This window comes from Caloenas nicobarica, chromosome 24 (genome assembly GCF_036013445.1).
Source record: "Caloenas nicobarica isolate bCalNic1 chromosome 24, bCalNic1.hap1, whole genome shotgun sequence".
Classification (NCBI taxonomy): domain Eukaryota; kingdom Metazoa; phylum Chordata; class Aves; order Columbiformes; family Columbidae; genus Caloenas; species Caloenas nicobarica.
In genome coordinates this window covers 1,457,151-1,477,110 of record NC_088268.1, presented here as the reverse complement: position 1 = coordinate 1,477,110, position 19,960 = coordinate 1,457,151, and the positions used below count along the sequence as shown (strand labels likewise).

Below are 19,960 nucleotides of genomic sequence, written 5' to 3'. Positions count from 1 at the left end.
TAAAACGTGCTTCCTAAAGCAAAACTAAAAGAAGTTATCGGAAGAGTTGTACACCAGGGTTCACCTGTGGAACTTAAATAATACCTTGGCTGTTAATTAATTAGTCTGATTATTTTTTAAGTTAACATTCACCAGTCTGGCTTTCCAACATAGCGACGCTGCCTGTCACGCGAACAGTTTAGAACCCAAGAGCCCTTAAAGCAAATGCAACTTTCTCAAGATACAGCTTTAAATAGGAATATTAGTAGCTCGAACTTTACAAATAATTAAAAAAAATTAGCATGTCACCTCTCACACATACGGACCACAGTTTGGTTAGTGCTTGCTCGCCTCAGCGCGCTGATTGAGGCCGCTGCTGTTTTCACATGTTTTTTCTTCTGGCTGCGCCACTTCCTGAAGAGTTTTCTCCTGCTTCAGTTTTGTGGCCGGAGATTTTGGTAAGGTCATCTGGAACGCGCACCAGAGAGTCGTCCGCGCTTTACGCGTCGCTGTGCTCATCTCTTTAATCGCCAAAGCGAGAGCAAACACGTCTGTGAGGAGGAAATGGCGTTTTAATCGTTACTATATCACAGCAAGTCTGTTTATTGGGGATTAATTCACCTAAAACCAGCAAAACTTCTAGGCCCTTTTAGTGTCGGATTTTGTCTTTATAAGGTTATAAAAACTGAATCTAAGGAAGTAGTGGTTTTTAGGCCCTCGTACAAAGAGTATATGGAATTTAAGTATTTATTTTCTAAAGCTCCTCGGTAGCTGTCACCTGTAAGCGGGAGCTCTGGCTTTGCCGTTTTGCCATGTTCACACACACCAAAGGCGTCTCTCCCGTCCTGTGCAAGCTGAACGTTCCCAGCAGCCCCTCCAGACCCACCCAGCGGATCCTTTGCCCATCTTGCCACGAAATTCTTAAGACAGGTGAAGAAACAGCTCATTTATGGCATTTTATTAATGCCTACAATGTTGTGCAAAAATCTGATAAAAGCCACTACTTTAAGATCAAGAGAAGTGGTGCAGTGGTCCAATTATTCAACAGCACTTAGATAATACTGTGATTTTAATTCCAGTCTGTGTGTGAAGAACCAAATTCTTCAAGATACCAGAGTTTTCAGTTGGAATTTGTGTGTTATCCCAGGTAGGGACACGCTTGCTCCTCTCGGAGCTGTACGGTGTGTGTGAACCAGTGCGCCTGGGCAGACACGTCCGTGGGAAGCAGCAGAAAACTTGGACCTAAAACCTGCTCTTCCAACGGCCCGAGCTCAGCAAGCACAGCTGCAGGTTCATTTTACTGGAAAAAGCCGGCACCCGCCTTCAGGGAACATTCTGGGATTCACGGGTGCAGGTCAAAGTGCCCAGCGGCACTTGGGTGCCTCAGGAAAGGAAGAATTTCACCTCCTCCCCTCGCCATCCCTCTTCAGCAGCCCCTCGGGGCTGGTTTCTGTGAAACCCTTTTGAGACATCCCTCCCTCCTCCTCCTGCTCCAACCCCTCTGTCGTTTCCACCGCCAACCAGCTGGGTACAGAAAACTGATGGAGGTAACGGTGGAGAAATCCACTTGTCCAACACAAATATCAGCCATCCAAAGTGTTTGAGAAGGTAATTTGGATGGAGAACTCCAGAGAAATTCAGGACAGGGTGGGAAGATGTGATTATAAGCTCCTGTATATTCAAGATTCCAATTTCCACACCAAACTTCGTGGAACCAGGAAGAGACCACAGGAATGGTGTCATATGGACTGTCTAGAAGCTCAGAAAGAAGTGACGTTCACGTAAACGTGTATCTCAAAGCTGTAAGAAGCGGTTGAAATCTGAGTCACTACCAGGTGAGTGGAAAATCCCCCAGTAATAAGTTAGAATTGTTTTAAAGTCTTCAACTGAATGCAGTGCCTTAGAGTTACAGACATTACAAAGGTCTTTTCTCGCCTCAGAAGATGATCTGTAACACCTACATCCTCCTCAAGGGCCTGAAAACTAAACCCAGGGCAGGCTCAGAGCAGAGCTCTGGTCAGGCAGCTCTGGCAGGCTCCATGGTTGTCTGGGTGACGGACAGCACTCCCTAAAACCCTTTTCCTGATCATTCTCTCTCTTCCAGAACTTCATTGTGTCATCAAAAACATGTACAAACTGCCAGATACCTCATACAGTTCCACAGCTTCAGCGTGCAATAGAATTTTTCAGCCCCGTGTTGTCCACGAATGTGCCTGACGTGAGGCGGCTCAGATCCGTGTGCTTCCCAGCAAAGTAAATCTGTGCTGCAACTAAACTGGGGCAGCTGGGAAGAGAGAAGACAATGGCTCACAGATGGATTTTGTTTAAAACTTCCTGGAATAGAGGACACAACAGACAGGTCCTGTCTGATAAGACAGATACGTAGTATCAGACACATGGAATAGGAAGATGATGCTGAAATCAGGTTGGGCCTGGCAGACATCAAACAAAACAGAACCGTTATCAAGAAAGCTCTGCCAAAGAGGGGAGATGCTTCAGGCACTGCCCTCAAGGCTCTGCTAAATATGCAGCAAATATTGTTACTATATTAAATAATCTACTGTTCGAAAAATCCTCTCCAGTTGCCACAAGAGGCTAATGGAGGATGACAAGGGGGACAAAGAAAGCGCAACCCTTCTAGTTGAGAAACCAGATCCCATTGTGCAAAGATCCTCTCCTCTCCCTCTCCTTCTCCTTCTCCCCTCTCCCCTGGACCAGGGAGCAGACCGCGAGGTCAGACAGCTTCTCCTTCCCAAAGATCTCACTGATGCGGGTAAGAAGCAGCACCAGTAAAGCCAGCAACAATTATTTTCATGGGTTTCAACACACCCGCCCCCTCTCCTCTTAACAAGTCACATCACCTTCAATCCAGGTAAAGAGAAACAGGAATGAGGGTGAACAGGTGAAAAGAAAAACTGCTATAGTGTATCTTTCGAAGTAAACTTGAGAATTACAGAACCGCACGATGGGACACCCCAAAGGAGTAAAATCCATCAATTCAGTTGCGGAAGGAGAAGCAGGAAGCAAACAGACGGCTCTCAGAATTAAGCAAGGTTCCAACACAAAGCAGGTCAGAGCATCACTGACAGCAGGAATTTATTCTTCTTCACATCTAGGAAGGGATCTGCCATTCTGCCTGTGCACTGGTGAAAGATTAAGTTGAATATTCTGCATATTTTGGATACCATTAAGAATAAGACAATTCAAACCAGTATATTTTTGTGTATCCATCCCAAAGATGATTTGTGTTTTATGTCGATCTAGGACAGAACATGCTTGAAGAGGAAATCCATTAATAACACAAGGCTGTCGAGTCACAGATTCAGCATGGAGATGGCACCAAGTTCTACACAGAAACAGGGACAGGGCTGGAGGGTGATGGGAACAGGAGTGGGAGGGACGGGGAGAAGAATGAGGCAATACTGTAACATCACCTCCAATCCCAAACCGTATTACGAAAGAAAACCCCACTACCTTTTCATTACTTTCTAACTTTTTAATTTAATAAATGCACTCCAAATTGATTTGACCCATTTATCTCTAAACTCCAGCACTAGTGTCCTCTCAAAACCACCATCTACACGCCATACACTCTGCCTTTCTCACTGTTTTACACGCTGAAATACAAAACTTTACTACAAAACCCCTCACACTTTATTTAATAGACTTGCAATATGTGTAGAATTTTTCAGCTGCCTTAAAAAAGTACGTAAATGTAGTTATACCTCTGTCATCCTGGCACCTGGGAGCTCCTTGCCTCTGGCGATTGGAAGCATTTACAATTTCATCCTTCCTACGTGACTGCACGACGTGAATCACCTCCAGGTGTTTCTCAAGTGCGGTGGAAATGTTGGCGTGAAGGGGAGAACTGCGAAGACGCTCCATTTTTCCCAGTAAAGTCACAACCTAATGAACATTTGACACGTTATAGGAGTTCAAACTACACTCGGCTAGACTTACAAGAAAATTAACTAGATTAGAAGAAGAAATTAATGACAACCATTATTTTCTTTTAAGAACAGTTCATAAAGTTACAGTGGAAGGAGTTAAATTCTTACCTAGGATTTCTTCTTCTCCAAACCCGAAGCTGTAGGATACCTGGGTGTGCACAGCACAACAGCAAAGCTCAAATACCCAAATTTTAGCACACCCAGCTTACCAGGTAATAATGGATATATAAAACTTTGAGACAACCGCGTAACAGGAGATGTTCCATGACAATTTGCGTGGTCCCACCTTCCATCAGCACTTCCAGGTTGGATGCTCCACACTAAAGCTCTTTCAGAGAATATCGAGCACAAACACTCAGAAATAATCCAGTTTTGTTTAGTCAATTGAAAATCTACATCTTTGTTGCCCTGTTTATCTTAGGACAGTCACATTACTATGAATTTCCCCTTGGTGAGTGATTCCTCAGCCACGGTTCACAGCCCATGGAAGAACTTGGTTACTAGTCTGCAATTCCAAAATCAGAATCGTTACTGTTTGAAAATCACTAGATTTGTTTTTGAAGAAAAAGTCAGATTTTAGGGAGCGGCACAGTAGGATTACACAAACAAGCGAAACAAAGATGAACCTGACTCTTAGTTAACAGTATGTCCACATCTGCAACAGAATGTACGTTCTGCAGACCTTATACTAAGCCTGGGAGAAGCGCCAGTTGTCTAAAAGCAAAATCCACAGCAGTCAGCAAAGCTGGGCTGCCCCAGCAAAACAACGGGAACCACCGAAGGCTCAACTGCTCACTGGCCAAGTCCCTCAGGATTTTCAAAAGTTCATCCTGCGCTCCCAGAGACATTTCCTTCTACTCACGACTCAGACGCATTAACTAAACCTGCGCTGCTCTTGCAAAGCACAACTGATCCCTTTCGACTGTCACAGGGCTTGCAGAGCAATTCAGATCATTCCTGGGAAAAGCAGCAAGTACCAGTGACAGGATTAGGACTGGTGTTCCAGGCCCAGCTCTGAGCACTTCACAAAACTGGATTTGGGACAAGGACCAGAATGTTTTCCCAGCCCATACAGATGCCCTAACTACTAGAAGTCATAGAATCACAGAATGTTTTGGGTTGAAGGGACCTTCCCAGCTGCCCCAGTGCCCCCCCTGCCATGAGCAGGGACATCTGCACCAGCTCAGGTTGCTCAGAGCCCCGTCCAGCCTGGCCTGGGATGTCTCCAGGGATGGTTCATCCACCACCTCTCTGGCCAACCTGGGCCAGGCTCTCACCACCCTCAGGGCCAACAATCCCTTCCTCGTGTCCAGCCTGAATCTCCCTCCTTTAGTTTCAAACCATCACCCCTTGCCCTATCGCAACAGACCCTGCTCAAAGGTCTGTCCCCATCTTTCTTCTCAGCCCCTTTTAAGTCCGGAAAGGCCGCACTAAGGTCTCCCTGGAGCTTCTGTTCTCCAGCTGAACAGCCCAACTCTCTCAGCCTGTCCTCCCAGCAGAGCTGGTCCAGCCTCGGGTCATTTCTGGGGCTCCTCTGGCCCCTCTCCAGCAGGTCCATGTGTGTCCTGTGCTGAGGACCCAGAGCTGGCCCAGCACTGCAGGGGGGTCTCACAGAGCGGGGCAGAGGGGACAATCCCCTCCCTAAGCTCCTATTTCCCCTCTCTGGCAAAAATCACTCCAGAACCAAGGAGCTTCACCAGGACAGACTGAACGTCCGGCCTCAGTTTACCACACAGTGGGTGACTGTGGCGTTCCCCAGTGACGACAGCGCTGTGGATTTACACCTCCCCAGACACAAGGGAGATGAGATACAGCCGCAGAGGGGAGATCCTGGTTTAAAGTTTGTTCTCCGACTACCGGGCAGTGACGCCATCGCGAAGGAAGCTCCTCTCACCTCTCCATCAGCCATGCAGCCTTGCAACTGCAAGTGGAAGTGTCCAATGAGAAAACCAAAGCAAAGTCTGTGACCACCAAGAGGATTTAACTAGATGCTGCACCCTATGAAGAGTTAATCCCAGATTCAGCCAGCTCAACTTCCACTTGAACTTTTGTACCAGTGTTTCTCTTTGGCAACCACTGAGCTTTTGGATGTTAGAATCCAGGTTCAACAGCCCCACTGTGCTTCTGAGCATCTTTAACAGTACTTTTCGGTTGCTACCTAACAAGTGTTTGAGGCTCCACATCCCGAAGTTTGGTTCCTCAAATGCCTAGAGAAGATTAAGTCCTTTTTAGGTGCGGTTTTAAAGTACTAGGACAGGGACAGGCAAGCCACCTGATATTGGAATAGTCCTAACACTGTTCTTCTTTTGCGGTTCATAAAACAGTAGTTTAAAAAGCAAACACTAAGCCTACCAACACGTTTTTCACCGTACAAACAAAACCAGGCAGTTGCAGACAGCTTTCAGCAGGCAGCCATGACTCCACAGCTTGTTTCACCTGCACAAGGCCAGTAGGAAAAGCTGCCGCTCACACCACTGCCGCTCACACCACCGCCGCTCACGCTCCAGCCGCTCGCACCCCGGCCTGGAGTGGCTGAGCTCAGCTGTGCCGGTTCCTCCAAAATGCAGCATTTCACTGAACAACAGCCGCTGCCTTTAATCCCCTCGTAGGGACAGGCCGTGGCTCCTCGCTTCCAGCCCACGCTTCTCCTCCTGCAGCGTGAGCGTCCCGGCTCTGGCCTCTTGGCCTCGGAAGAGCCCCATCAGCCCCTTGCTGTCTCTGCTTGTGTCCACCTGCTCCCTCTGCTCTCCCTTGTAGAGTTCTGCACACACCGCTGCTCCCGAAGCAGCACAATCCTGCACACAGAGCCACGGTGGCTCAGAACACACCAGGCACGCTCGCCCTACAGGTTGTGGCTGTTTGGCTTAAGCAGCAAACTAATAACATGGAAATTCAGGCTGAAGTTGCAATAAATAACCACTCCACATTAAAAAAATACAAGATTCTCTAGCAAATATGTATCAAATTCATACAAACTTGCTTTTTTTCTCCACAAATACCTCTTCTAATAGTCTCCAAATCTACAGTGAATGTTTCTCTGCCGAGCTGCTCAAAACAGCAGAGCTCAAAACGCAGGCATGTTTTAGAGCTGTGCAGGTGTTGGGCTACATGACTGGATTCTGGTGTCTCAGGCACATTTTGTGCTGGAAACCAGAGTCCTGGCACGGCTGGTGTCACCATGAGCCCCAGCGGTGGCGGGGGCTCCCTGGTAACAGCAGCAGCAAACTGGAGCTGTAGATATTCCAGCAGGGACTGCTGAGATATTATTCCCTGCAGAGCGTTTAAGAACAAAGCTATTTTGGGAAAAGCTGCTCTGATCATCTCTCATATACTGAACTCTAAGTTCTGTGTGCTAAGTTAAAAAAAAACCCCGAAACTATTAAGTCCTACAACTCACTCTGGCTTGTTCACGTAGCTGATCCACAATTAAGCGATCAACTCTTGATGGGTTTGATGTCAGCCTTGGAATTGGAGTGTTGTTCGCACTAGAAACCTTTTTCCCTTGGAAATTCTTAGCAAGAGCTGATTCAGTCTGCAGGAAAACAAAAGAATTCTCTCCTGAGGAATGTAAGCTGCCAAATAAGCATTATTACAGAAACAAGAAAAAAAAAAATCAGATGTGTAATTTCTTTCCCTTAGGGTTTTGTATTTTTTTTTAAAGCAGATAATGAGGATTCAGGCATTTAGGATTTAATCGTTTGGTAAGACAATCACCTGTTTGAAGTGAACAACCGTTTTATTCAAAGCAGTTCAACTAAAGTAATTATGGAATAGAACGTGTTTCAGAAGCGCTATGTCTTCTCACACTCTGACTACAGCCTGTACTAATTTTGCCTGTAAATAAAATGAAGGTGAGTTAGAATTACAAGGCAAAAAAAAAGAGCAAACAGATGGGGACGTCACCCATGAAATTAGAAGAAAATGGTTTAAGTCAGCAATTAACCTAAATTTTGTAAGGATATAACTACAGGAAGCTTTTTAAAAAATTTTGTTAAAATGAAATAATATTTTATTCAGCCATCAGAAAATTACTTTGAAACATGACTGCACGACTTCAAGTTTCAATCTCCCCCTGTTGTTATGTCACTCTGCAACACCCCTAACACTATGTAGCTAGCTAAATCTATTTTTAGTTTCTTGGATTGTCTTGCAGTGGGGTTTTCATAAAGCTGCAGCCTCATTTTCTCCAGCACACCCCCTGCCACACACATGCCAACTCTTTCTCTTTTGCATGTTTCTACGGAACCCTCGACATCTGTCTCCCCTCCTCAGTTCGAGCCCATACAGAACTACCTGAATCTTTTAGCTCAGGTGTTTTAATATTACCCTTCTTCATCCTCCAATTCTGGGGAAAAAAAAAATCCTCTTCAAATACATCTTAGTTTTAAACCTTCAGGGAAACAGGAGGTGAGAAAAACTCATTGAAAGAAGTAAAAGTGTAGGGTTTAAGAAAATGAATTAATTATTGAAAGGATTAAAGTTTAGTCCCGATTCAAAATATAATGACTGGATTTGCTTTCAAAGTTTCCAGATGTATTTATTGTGGTAAGACCTGTGTACCGTGGCTTTGTCAGTCACACAACACACCTCCAGCCCCAACGCAGGGACTAAAAAACTCACTGAATTCCTGCTTTAAATTCAATACATTAGTTGTGCTCCTGACCAGGCTACAAACATTCAAATCTTCTGTTTCCAGTCCTAAATATGCAGGGAACTCTTAACTTTGAAGTCCTATTCAGCATTTCAATTCGTAACAATGAGAAGTACCCATGATCTCTAACTGGACTGAGCAGGATGAGATCTACAGCAAATCTGTCAAATGGCACATTAATTTAGTTTTTTTTTTTTTTACCTTCTTTCTTTCCTTCTCCAAAGCTCTCCACTGTTCATAACATTCTTCTAGTCTAACATGAAGTTCGCTGGCAGGCGCACTACGGGTTTTAACTTGCCTTTGAAATCCAAACGCTGGGACAAAACCAGGGAAAGAACCATCCCCATAAATCTTATTGTTAAAATAGGGGTAGAAGCGTTTTAAATCATCACGGGAGACCAAGTCCTGAGGCTCCATCAGCGGGACAACGGAACGGCTGAGCAGGCGAGCGGATCTGAGGGGGAACGTGCCAGAACCGAGCTGCTGGTTCCGCCTGAAGTCGCCCATCATGCCGTTACTGGAAAAGCTGGGAGGCTGCAGGCAGGTGACAGGACTGACGGCGTTACTGTCTCCACCGCCCTGCCGGAGGTTCGGCTGACCCTGAGGCTCCGCTAAATCTTGGTACATGTTCTGCAACAAGCCCTCGGCATGTTTTTGTCCTTCCAGGTCATAATGCTCGCTCTGCGGCTTCACTTGGAAACGGTGTTTGTTCATGTTTTCAATGATCCCAAACTGCTGAGCTGAATAATTGTCACAGAAGCCATTTGGCTGCTTTAACTTCTTTTCGCTTAAATACTCGATGAGATTCTCTTCTCTGCCCCTGACTAGTGCTTCCACGCAGGCTGCAGACCGAGCTCGTTCTGCAGTGTTATAACCAAAATCGAGACTTGAAAAAAACGAAGGATTATCCTGACAGTACTTGTGAAATAAATTACTATTTAAAGGGAAATTTGACAATGAAAACGGAAAGAAATCATTAGAATGGCTGGAACTTTTTGGAAAAGCAGGTAAATGATTATTCACTTTCAACAAAGGACTTGGATTCTGAAATGGGACCGAAGCTGCGGTTTTAGTTTGAAGGTTCATCCACGTTGGCCTCATGTTTGCACCTGCTGAAGGGTTTGCAGAGTTTGGCATTAATGGAAGTGATTTACAGTATTCAGAATTCTGAAGATCGGCCTTGGAAAACTGCTGCTTCTCTCCACCATTTGCACAGTCACTATTCCCTGGACAAGCTGCAAAAGATTTTAGTCCATATTCAAATTTTTGCCCCAAATCCATGCAGAATGAAGCTTCATTTGCAAATTGTTTTTCTGCTAGAAGTCCTACAGCCTTGGGAAATACAAAGTTTTGCTGATCGGAAATTGTGTCTTCTATTTTTTTCTGAGTTCCTGATTTAACCTGAAATAATTTAGTATAGGGTTCTGTGTCCAGAGATGGTGCCTCAATGGTTCCATTTACTAACTTTTTATTTTCTTGGAGGCTACAGTTGGTGCTCTTGTTAGGGTTAGCTTTACTAGCATGAGAATATTCGGTGTATCTACTATAATCTGCGTTTTCGTTATATCTGTGAAACTGTGGAAGAAACGCTTCTGCCCGCTTTTGGTGCAACTGCACATCCACTCCTTTGGGAAACACCTTCTCCCTTCCATAAGAATAAGCATCGGCTCCCAAGTCTTTGATCACTTCTGAATACCCAACTTGGGGTGTAAAGGTGGTTTTTAGGTACGGATAGTTCTGATACACGGGTGTTGTCTTAATATTCTCACTAGTCTGCATGTTGCAGCAGTTGGCATGGTCATTCCTGGGAGGGTATAAACACTGCTCTTCAAGGTCTGTGCCGGTAAACCCACGATAACAGTCATCTACTTTTTGCTGTGATGCAAGATTCCCACTTGGCGAGTACTGTTTTTCAGCTGCAGACACAGATTCACTACCATAAAACCCCTGTTGTGAGACAGCTCCGACAACTGGTCGTTTGGTTTCTGGCAACAGGTCGTGGTGGTCTGCGATCCTGCTCGCGTTCACGGGCCACACTGACTTCAAGCTGGAAGGGCAACCCCTTGGAAAACAAGAAATACACCGTTAGATTCTCATCCGTGGTGCTCCTCCTCCATTCCCAAACACAGAAAAAGGTTTAAGAAGCCAGTTCTTCCCTAATAATTTCTCCTGATTGGTTCAAAGATGCCTTACTCCAATTTTTATCCACTAGCGTCATCATCACAGTTTCCCTTAACTAGATGAGAAAACCGATTCCGCTGTGTCTAAACCCACCCATATGGACCTACGTCTGATGCCTTCACACTCCAAGTGATGTGTATGCACCAAATTATGGCCCGTCCCATCAAGAGATTTACTACCTGTCACCACCAAAATACTCCTGGTTAAGTAACAAGATAACTGTACTTCCCAAACTACTCGCAGCCTTTCCAAGCCCTGGTACTCCCGATGAAACACTGCTCTGTAGCATCTTATTGCTTCAGAACTGCCCGTGTTTTCCACTGCCTTACACTGCTTCCTGCAGGTCAACCAAGAATAAGCATCTCGGCACATTTCCTTTCCTTCCACTAATTACCATGGATTAACACAGGACAAATAATCCCTGATCGTCATGGAAAACTGGAAATGGACTAAGTAAAAAATGGAATTGTGCCTGGGAGCCATTCCAGTCACTGCCAAATTTGGCAGTGCTGAAAAGAGAAATCCAACCATACCTGTCTGAAGCAAAGGGATCAGTAAGATCTCTCTTGATCAAGACTCTCTCTACAGTTTTCCCTCACCTCAGCCACGTAACTCAGCCCACATACAGAAATCCTTGGAATTCTTTGGGAGAAGATGGAACAGCAGAGCGGTGCCCTGGTGGGAACCTTGAGAACTGGGTTCCCTTTCTCATCCCTCGGAGCTCAAAAACTCAGATTCAGGCAAAAAATCCAAGTTCTTTAGGCATCCCAGGGATGCTGGACTGGAGCCCTTCTGTGCCAAGTTATTATCACTATCTAATAGTTTCTAGAATATAGGCATAATATGTCTGACATTTACATATGCAAATATTGCTTTGGTAGCACTAACAACAAGAAACATTCATTTAACGTGGAATTCTTCTCTCCTGACAGTTCAGGAAGGTGTGAAAGAGTACGATTTTGTGTTTCGCATATTCTTTATGTGAATTGAAATTAATTAAGAAAGAAACTCAAAGTCTGAATTCATTCTTGATGTAAAAAGAATAGCCCAAGACATATATTCAATATATATGAATTTGAACATGGCATTCCCACAATGCTTGTTAAGGACTTATTTAAAAAATGCCAATTAAACAGTTCTGTAAATACCAGAAATCCAGAAGCTACTGTGTAATTTGAGTACCTAGAGAAAAGCTTTTAAGTATCACAAGCAAAATATGAGAAGATTAGGGAGAAGGAAGGGAAACTGTAAAAAGCACGAGGGCTTGGCAGCAGCAGATGCAAAGCTGAGAAACAGAACACAGACACAGAGCAGCGAGGGCAGTTCTGTCAGAGAACACCAGCGGCACTCACACCGCAACACACTCACCCCTCAGCGCAACACGGCTGCGGTTTCTCTTGTTCATCCAAGATGTTAGACACGAGTCCATATAAATCTGTTTCACTGCCATATTCATTCCTTTCAGGCTGAATCCTGAAAATGAGTTGCTTATTAATTAAAACAACTACTTTATGCAAAATATTTCATAAGTTAAATTAAACATCCATCACCACACACGTTCTCTGTCTGTGCGTACCTGGACTTGACATTGACCTGGGACACAGTGGGCTGCTTGGGATCATCTCCATAGGTTGACCACGGCGTGTACAAAAGCGAAGTGTCCACCGGTGCAGAGAACTCGGATGTCGAAAGGGAAGAACTGTAGGTCTGAGGTAGCTCTACGCTGTCTTCATTCTGCATTTAATGTATAACAACATGTGAAATTATAATTTCATCGTTCTGCCCGGTTGGAACTGAGTTCACCCTGGGGTAACACAAGAGGTTCCACTTAAATTTGAGAAGAAACTTCTTCTCAGTGAGGGTGACAGAACACTGGAACAGGCTGCCCAGGGAGGTTGTGGAGTCTCCTTCTCTGGAGATATTCAAAACCCGTCTGGACGCCTTCCTGTGTAACCTCATCTAGATGTTCCTGCTCTGGCAGGGGGATTGGACTAGATGATCTTTTGAGGTCCCTTCCAATCCCTAACATTCTGTGATTCTGTGATTCTATGAATTGCGTGTAAGTTTTCTTCAGAAGCTTAAATAACCTGTGATGACTGGCTATGGGGGATGTCTCCTGACTCCTCTTGTTGATAATTAGAAACTCATGCAGACATTTTAGGCTGACGTGGCCTGAAATTTTTACTTGTATATGCACTGGGCAGTGGTCACCAGCAGGAGTTACCTACAGCATCGTGTCAAAAGAACATGGCTTGCTTGGTTCTCATGGTTACAGAATCACACATTTCGATTGGAACAGACCCTCAGGATCACTGAGTCCAACCATAACCTAATTTAGCACTAACCCATGTCCCTGAGAACCTCCTCTATACGTGTTTTAAAACCCTCCAGGGATGGTGACTCCACCGCTGCCCTGGGCAGCCTGTCCCACTGCTTCACAACCCTCTCCAAGAAGAATTTTTCCTAATATCCAATCTGAACATTTCAGAGGAAAGGTCTGCAACCCAGCTGAAGTGAAAAGGAACATTTACCTGTTTGGTTTCAACATGATATGCTTTCTCAGCTCTTAGTAAATGAAAAAAAATAACGGTGTTTTCACAGGGTTAGATGTTAAAGATACACGATATACTCCTTTATGAGCAAAGTAGTGTTGCAGCTACAGGAAGTGACACATAAACCCAAGTTTAATTCCCAGTAAGGCTTCTGCCTAACTACAGACAGGTCTTAATGTCTCAGTTCCCCATGTCAGTGAAATGCTTCTGCAAGCCCAGAAAGATGCCCGGTTGCTGGACTGAAGGCCATGGAAGAGCCACACCACACAAGTCTTGGATAGAGTAAGGAACAGGTCTGTTCTTGAAGGTATTGGAATTCAGTTTTCATTTGAGTCTGTTACCTTGGTGAAAGTTTATGGCTATGAAAGGCAAAAAGGAGAAGAGAGCCGATGTACTTCACTGTCCTGGCATGTTCTACTGGTCAGACCAAGAGCCCCCTGCTCAGCAGGCTGGTTTATATCAACATTTGGACTCTATGACTCTGATGTGCCACGGAAATACCTGTTACAATACCTAAGCTGCTGCTTCTGACTTCACAGTTTTGTAGAAATAGTAATTTGCTCCTCGCTTTGTTTCCAATTGTTTATGCTAACAGAAGAACAAAGAACACGGTGCAACACTATCCTACTGAACACCACGTATGGCTTCATCTGTGACTGTATTACAAAAATTCACTGTCCCTTCTGCTGGACATTACGATGAAGATTGATTACGAATAAGGCAAACATGGTGATTTACATTTGCCAGTATAAGCAACCATCTAAGAAATATTTTGTGACCATTTTCATAGAATGATAGAATCATTTCGGTTGGAAGAGACCCTCAGGATCATCAAGTCCAGCACTAACCCATGTCCCTAAGAACCTTGTATAAACGCCTTTTAAACTCCTCCAGGGAGGGTGACTTTACAAGCAACCCAAACTCTTGCACAGATATAAAAAATGTGTTTATAATCCACTGCACCTGTGATTTGTAGGAACCATAGAGCGAGCCAGAGCCTGTCATTACGCTGCTGAATGCATCTGTCAGTCTCCCGCCGGCTTCTGCGCCACTCCAGCAGCGACTGCCACCTCTGAACGCGACTTTGGGCTGTACAAGAGAAGGAAAAAAAAGTAGTAGGACATAAGTATACACAGAATCATAGAATGTCCTGAGTTGGAAGGGACCCACCAGTATCATGGTGTCCAATTCCTGTCCCTGCACAGGACACCCCACAGGTCACACTGTGTGTCTGAGGACGTTGTCCAGTCTCTTCTTGAACACTGTCAGGTTGGGCCTGTGACACCTCCCTGGGGAGCCTGTTCCAGTGTCCAGCACCTCTGGGTGAAGAACCTTTTCCTCATACCCAAATGACCCTCCCCTGGCACATCTTGCTGCCATTCCCTGGGGTTCTGTCACTGTCACAGAGAGAAGAGCTCAGCCCTGCCCCTCCTGCTCCCCTGCTGAAGCTGCAGCCCCATGAGCTCTGCCCTCAGTCTCCTCTGCTCCAGCTGAACAAACCCAGGGACTTCAGCCGCTCCTCATACGGCTTCACCTCCAAACTCTTCACCAACTTCGTAGCCTCTTCTGGGCACTCCCCAGTAGCTTCATCTCTGTTTTACCCTGTGTCCCCAGCCCTGCACACAGTGAATGCTCCAGGTGAGGCCGCCCCAGCGCAGGGCAGAGCAGGACAATCCCCTCCCTGCCCAGCTGGCCCTGCTGTGCTGGATGCACCACGACACAGGGCCCTCTTGGCTCCAGGGACACTGGTGGCTCATGTTCAACTTGCCATTGACCAGAACCCCCAGATCCCTCTCTGCAGAGCTGCTCTCCAGCATCTCGTCCCCCAGTCTGTCTGTACAGCCAGGGTTGCTGTGTCCCAGGTGCAAAATCCGGCACTTGCCCTTGTTGAACTTCAGGTAGTTGGTGATTGCCCAGTTTTCCAATTTGTCCAGATCCCTCTGCAGGGTCTCTCCACCCTCCAGAGTGTTGATAGCTCCCCTCAATTTGGTGTCATCAGCAAACTTGCTAAGCAATCCCTCAAGTCCTGAGTCTAAGTCATTTATAAAGACACTGAAGAGCACTGGCCCTGAGATGGATCCCTGCAGAACCCGCTGGTGACTGGTACACAGACCTGACAGTTGTAGATTTTATATCAACTTTTAACTGCTTTAACACTTTAATTTACCTGTGGATTCTGCTCCATCTGAGTTTTCAAAGACTTATTTCTACGTATTGACATTAGAACATTTTCCTATTTACCCTTGGAGAAAAGCTTAACCCAAACCACCACAAGAAATTCACAAGGTGTTTGGAGACAGGGGAGGTGCAGGTTCAGAGGAAACCTGTGTTCTCTCCATTTACACCAGGACGGAAGAAAACCAACCACAGAAGGGGGAGAATTATCATCCCTTTCACCATCATTTAACCTTCCACACATCACAGACACCTCTCCTCCCTTCAACACTGTTCCTATTGCATAATTTACATTACATGAATGCATGTATGTGCATTTTCAGATTTCATGAGCTGGAATTCTGCCATAATACACACACTGGGAGCTACGGTGGAAATCTGACCTGTTCTGTAACTATGGGAAAAGCAACTTCCACCTGATAAATGTCCATCTCCGCATCACCAACCTGGACGTGCTCAGGAATAGGTGGCCACTGCGAGAAAGGAACGAAAAGAAAACGAAAAGTTTGGTGTCTTCCCTTCTTCAGAAACACAAGGAAAATTTAGAGTTAAAATAAAACTGACTCGTTAAAAAGCCTTCAGCTCACAAATAAAAAAAAAGTGAAGCTACGTCCAAAATACTTAACATATCGCTATAACAGCTCATTTGAAATGCTTATTAAATTCAGAAAAAGTTCGAGATTCACAGGACTAGTGTTTTGAAAGTATTCTGAATGAACACTCCTCTCTAAAAAGGCGGTTTTCTATAGCCGAAGATGAAAACAGACCCAACATCCAGCATCTGTGGACTACAGCACAATCTTCCTTCTAGTTTATGCTGCAGTTACACTGACCCGGTAACACATCATTTTTTCCAGACACACTTTGCAGGTAAGTGGACATGAAAAGTCAGAATTAGTGTGATGCAGAGCTCTATTTCTTGTACGAATTATGCCACATTTTCTCCTCAGTTATCCCCTCGTTCAGTAAGGACACGAAGCACTTATGTCATTTGCGATCTCAATGAGGAAACCTATAGGTACAAGGAGCTCCTACAGGTTTGTGACACCCCCCAAACAACAAACACTCATTTATTCCCCAAACGGAAGGTTTTCAGGACACAAAGTGTTTTCCTCACACTTTCCACCTCAGTTCCACAGCCCCCGTTACCACACGCCAGGCCCAGCTCTGGGCGGCCCCACACGGGAAGTGGCGGCCGCACAGGGGGAGGGCGCGAAGCCTCGCCTGGCCTCAGCCCCCCGCGGTTACCGGCGCCTCGGCCGAGCTCCAGCCGCCCGCTGTGTTCCTGGCGGGAGGAGCTGCCCAGCCCAGCGCGTCCCCAGCCCGGCTCTCACCTCCATGGGCGACCCCGGGCCGGCGGCGGCAGCTACCGGCGGCGCGCGGCCATGGCGGGCCGGCTGAGGCGAGCGCAGCCGTTAGCCTCGCGCCGGGGGCAACCGCCGCCCCGCCCCGCGCCCTCGAGGGGATTGGCCAACGCCTCAGCCCGCCCAACCAATGAGGAGCCGCTCGGCCTCCTCGCACCTCCCCGCGCCGCGTGACCCGCTCAGTTCTCCACGCGGCTATTAGCGAGAGCCCGCAGCCAGGCTCGCGGCAATGGAGCGGTATTTCTATTGGCCGCTAGCGGGCAACACCTAGCCAATGAAAAATCGCCTCGCTCACCCCTCCCGCCAATGAGGGGCTGAGGAGGCGTCGTTCACCCGGAGACAACGCCGGGACCATTAAAGCGGCCTCGACCCCTCCCGCTGCAACCGCGGGCCGTGAGCGGGCGACACCGAGCGGGACCTCTGCGCCGGGCGCCTTCCCGGCACCGCCCCTGGGAGCCGCGGGGCTGGAGCCCGACCCGGCCCCGCTGCGGGGGTGGGGCAGGGCCTGAGGCAGCCCCGGGCCCCGCTGCCCCAGGCCGCCCTCAGTGTCCAGTGCTGGGCCCCTCAGTTCAAGGACAGGGAACTGCTGGAGGGAGTCCAGCGCAGCCACGAAGATGCTGGAGGGGGTGGAGCATCTCCCGTGTGAGGAAACGCTGAGGAGCTGGGGCTCTGAGCTGGAGAAGAGCAGACTGAGGGCTGACTCATTCATGGGGATCAATATGGAAAGGGGGAGTGTCAGGAGGATGGAGCCAGGCTCTTCTGGGTGACAACCAGTGATAGGACAAGGGGCAATGGGGGCAAACTGGAACACGGGAGGTTCTACTTGAGAAGAAACTTCTTCCCGGTGAGGGTGCCAGAGCCTGGCCCAGGCTGCCCAGGGAGGTTGTGGAGTCTCCTTCTCTGCAGACATTCCAACCCGCCTGGACACCTTCCTGTGTAACCTCATCTGGGTGTTCCTGCTCCGGCGGGGGGATTGCACTGGATGAGCTTTCGAGGTCCCTTCCAATCCCTAAACATTCTGTGATTCTGCTGCCACCCGTCCCAGTGCAGGGACAGAGCTGTCCGAGGCTGAGCTGCCCCCACCCTCCACAGTCCTGTGCATGGCCCACAGGAGCAAAGGAAACCTCCGTTGCCCATCACCGGTGACAGAACAGGGCCATAACCTTGGACCGTGGCAGGGCCTGCTGGGCTGAGCCCCCCGGGAGCCAACAGCCGGGGTGACCCAGAGCCCCGGGTTGGAACAAGAAACTATAGGAAACCTGGTGGACGAGGGAGCCCGGTTGGAGCAACAGCCTCACTATGTTCCCAGGCCTTGTTTCCTTGTCATCCTTGCTGCTGGTTTACTCTGCTGAGTGTATGAATATTGCTGTTTTCACTAAAAAGGCTTAAGGAAAACCAAAAAGCCCTGAAACCAAACCATACTCGTGTTTCCACTTCCCAAGCTGCTTTTACTGAATCTAGGAATTTCATTTTTGTTGCCATCTCTGTATGGATAAAGGCACTACACAGGTAATTAATGATAGAGGTGTAATTCTCTCAATGAACTGTGAGCATTTGTGTTGTGATTCTTTTATTTCCCCCCTTTGGGGACGTGACCATTGAGTTTGATTTGGGGAGCTTTGCTTTCCTTTGCTCTTTTCCCCCTTCCTTTCCTTTTTTCCCCCATTTATTTTCCCTGGGGTTTTTTGGTGGAACACGGGAACACAGCCACTCCGCCCTTGCCATCCCCTCACCTGTTTCCCTATGGATCCAGGGGTTATACTTCCTGCGCTTGTTTCTGCAAGAGACTCCTCCAAAGCCACACAGCAGATTTGGGAAGCTCAGAGCAGTGAGAAGCCCCCCCAAATTCTATCATTCAGCCAGAGGTCATTGCTGGGGGTGCAGCAGCACCAGACTCCTCCAGGCTGAACGCCTTTGCTGGCTGCAGAGGAAAGAAAATGCCTGAAACCAAGGGGTTCTGTGTGATATTTAACCAGTTTTCAGAGACAGCAATTTCTGTTGGGGCAAAGACAGACAAACTGCTCAGCTGCGGTGCACACAGGAAGAACACGGTCTCACCGGGAGAAACCGAATCCTTGCACTGTTTTCACCTGCCCACAACAGATTGAGGCATCAACCTGATTTATCTACCGAGTCCTGCGCTCACACTCTGCACATCCGTGGCCTGACGCATTGATCGCTGCGATAAAGCGCCCACCTCCTGCTTTTCCACGAGCCTGACATTCCCCTCGGGGTTACAGCTGACGTCGTTACCTGCTCAAGGCAGCAAACCTGCAGTTAAAATCAAAATTAATATTTTATTATGTTGCCAAAGCCCCACGCGGGAAGTTACTATAACAGGTTGCTAATGCGCTAACACTCGCTCCCTGGATTGATTTCCAGGCTGTTGCGGTCAGCTTTGGTGACAGCATTGAACCCGGCTGTGGAGTGCGGCATTTGCCGCCTCCCTCCCTCAGAACTGAAGACCACAATTGGAATTTCTCCCGCAGAACATTACACAGGGGGACACAGCTCTGCAAACAAGCTATTTCCATCTCTCCACACCAGTGTATCCAATATGATCTGTTGCTCTGAAGAGCGAAGCACTGTTCTAACCCAACCCCAGGAGTGAGCACCCGTACGGCCCCGCATCCCAAGTCTTGCTGCAAATGTTCTGGATGCACCAGCTCGATGTAGAATTGGGAGCTGCGAGAGCAGAAAACACCCATGTTGTGAGTGAAGGGCTGGGAATGGGCTTTGGGAACCCCAAACCTGCCCTACCAAAGCATGGGGTGAACTCCAGGGATTGATATGTGGAGGGACCGGAGCAGCAGCTCTAAGCTCCCATGATCTGGTGCTCAGGCTTGCACACACCTGTAATTTGTAGCAGAGAGCATAAAAACATGCTATTAGTATAAACCTGCTGCTGTTGGATGGAAAGCTTCTCCCGAAAACAGGGTAAGCCATGGGGTGTGGTGCACGCCCCGCTTAGAGCAGCTTTTATGTTGATGCACTGCCTGTTTGGAGCAGTTCCACTGATTTAAACTCCCTTTTATCCCACAAAGCACCACACACTGCCTCACTGAGCACTGTGTCGACCCTGCTCAGGGCCCAGAGGTGTCTTCAAGC

General features: G+C 47.3%; 1 protein-coding gene across 1 annotated transcript; it reads right to left on the bottom strand.

Annotated features, from left to right (window-relative positions):
- Nucleotides 1-255: 255 nt before the first annotated feature.
- Nucleotides 256-19,288, bottom strand: MEIOC (meiosis specific with coiled-coil domain). Its single transcript, XM_065651463.1, has 10 exons — nt 19,210-19,288; nt 18,999-19,105; nt 17,773-17,781; nt 14,277-14,402; nt 12,338-12,495; nt 12,130-12,234; nt 8,782-10,642; nt 7,327-7,461; nt 3,705-3,885; nt 256-530 (listed from the first exon to the last, which is right to left on the bottom strand). The coding sequence occupies exons 1-10, from the start codon at nt 19,286-19,288 to the stop codon at nt 316-318; spliced, it is 2,976 nt and encodes a 991-aa protein (XP_065507535.1). The 3' UTR covers nt 256-315.
- Between the last annotated feature and the right edge of the window lie 672 nt (nt 19,289-19,960).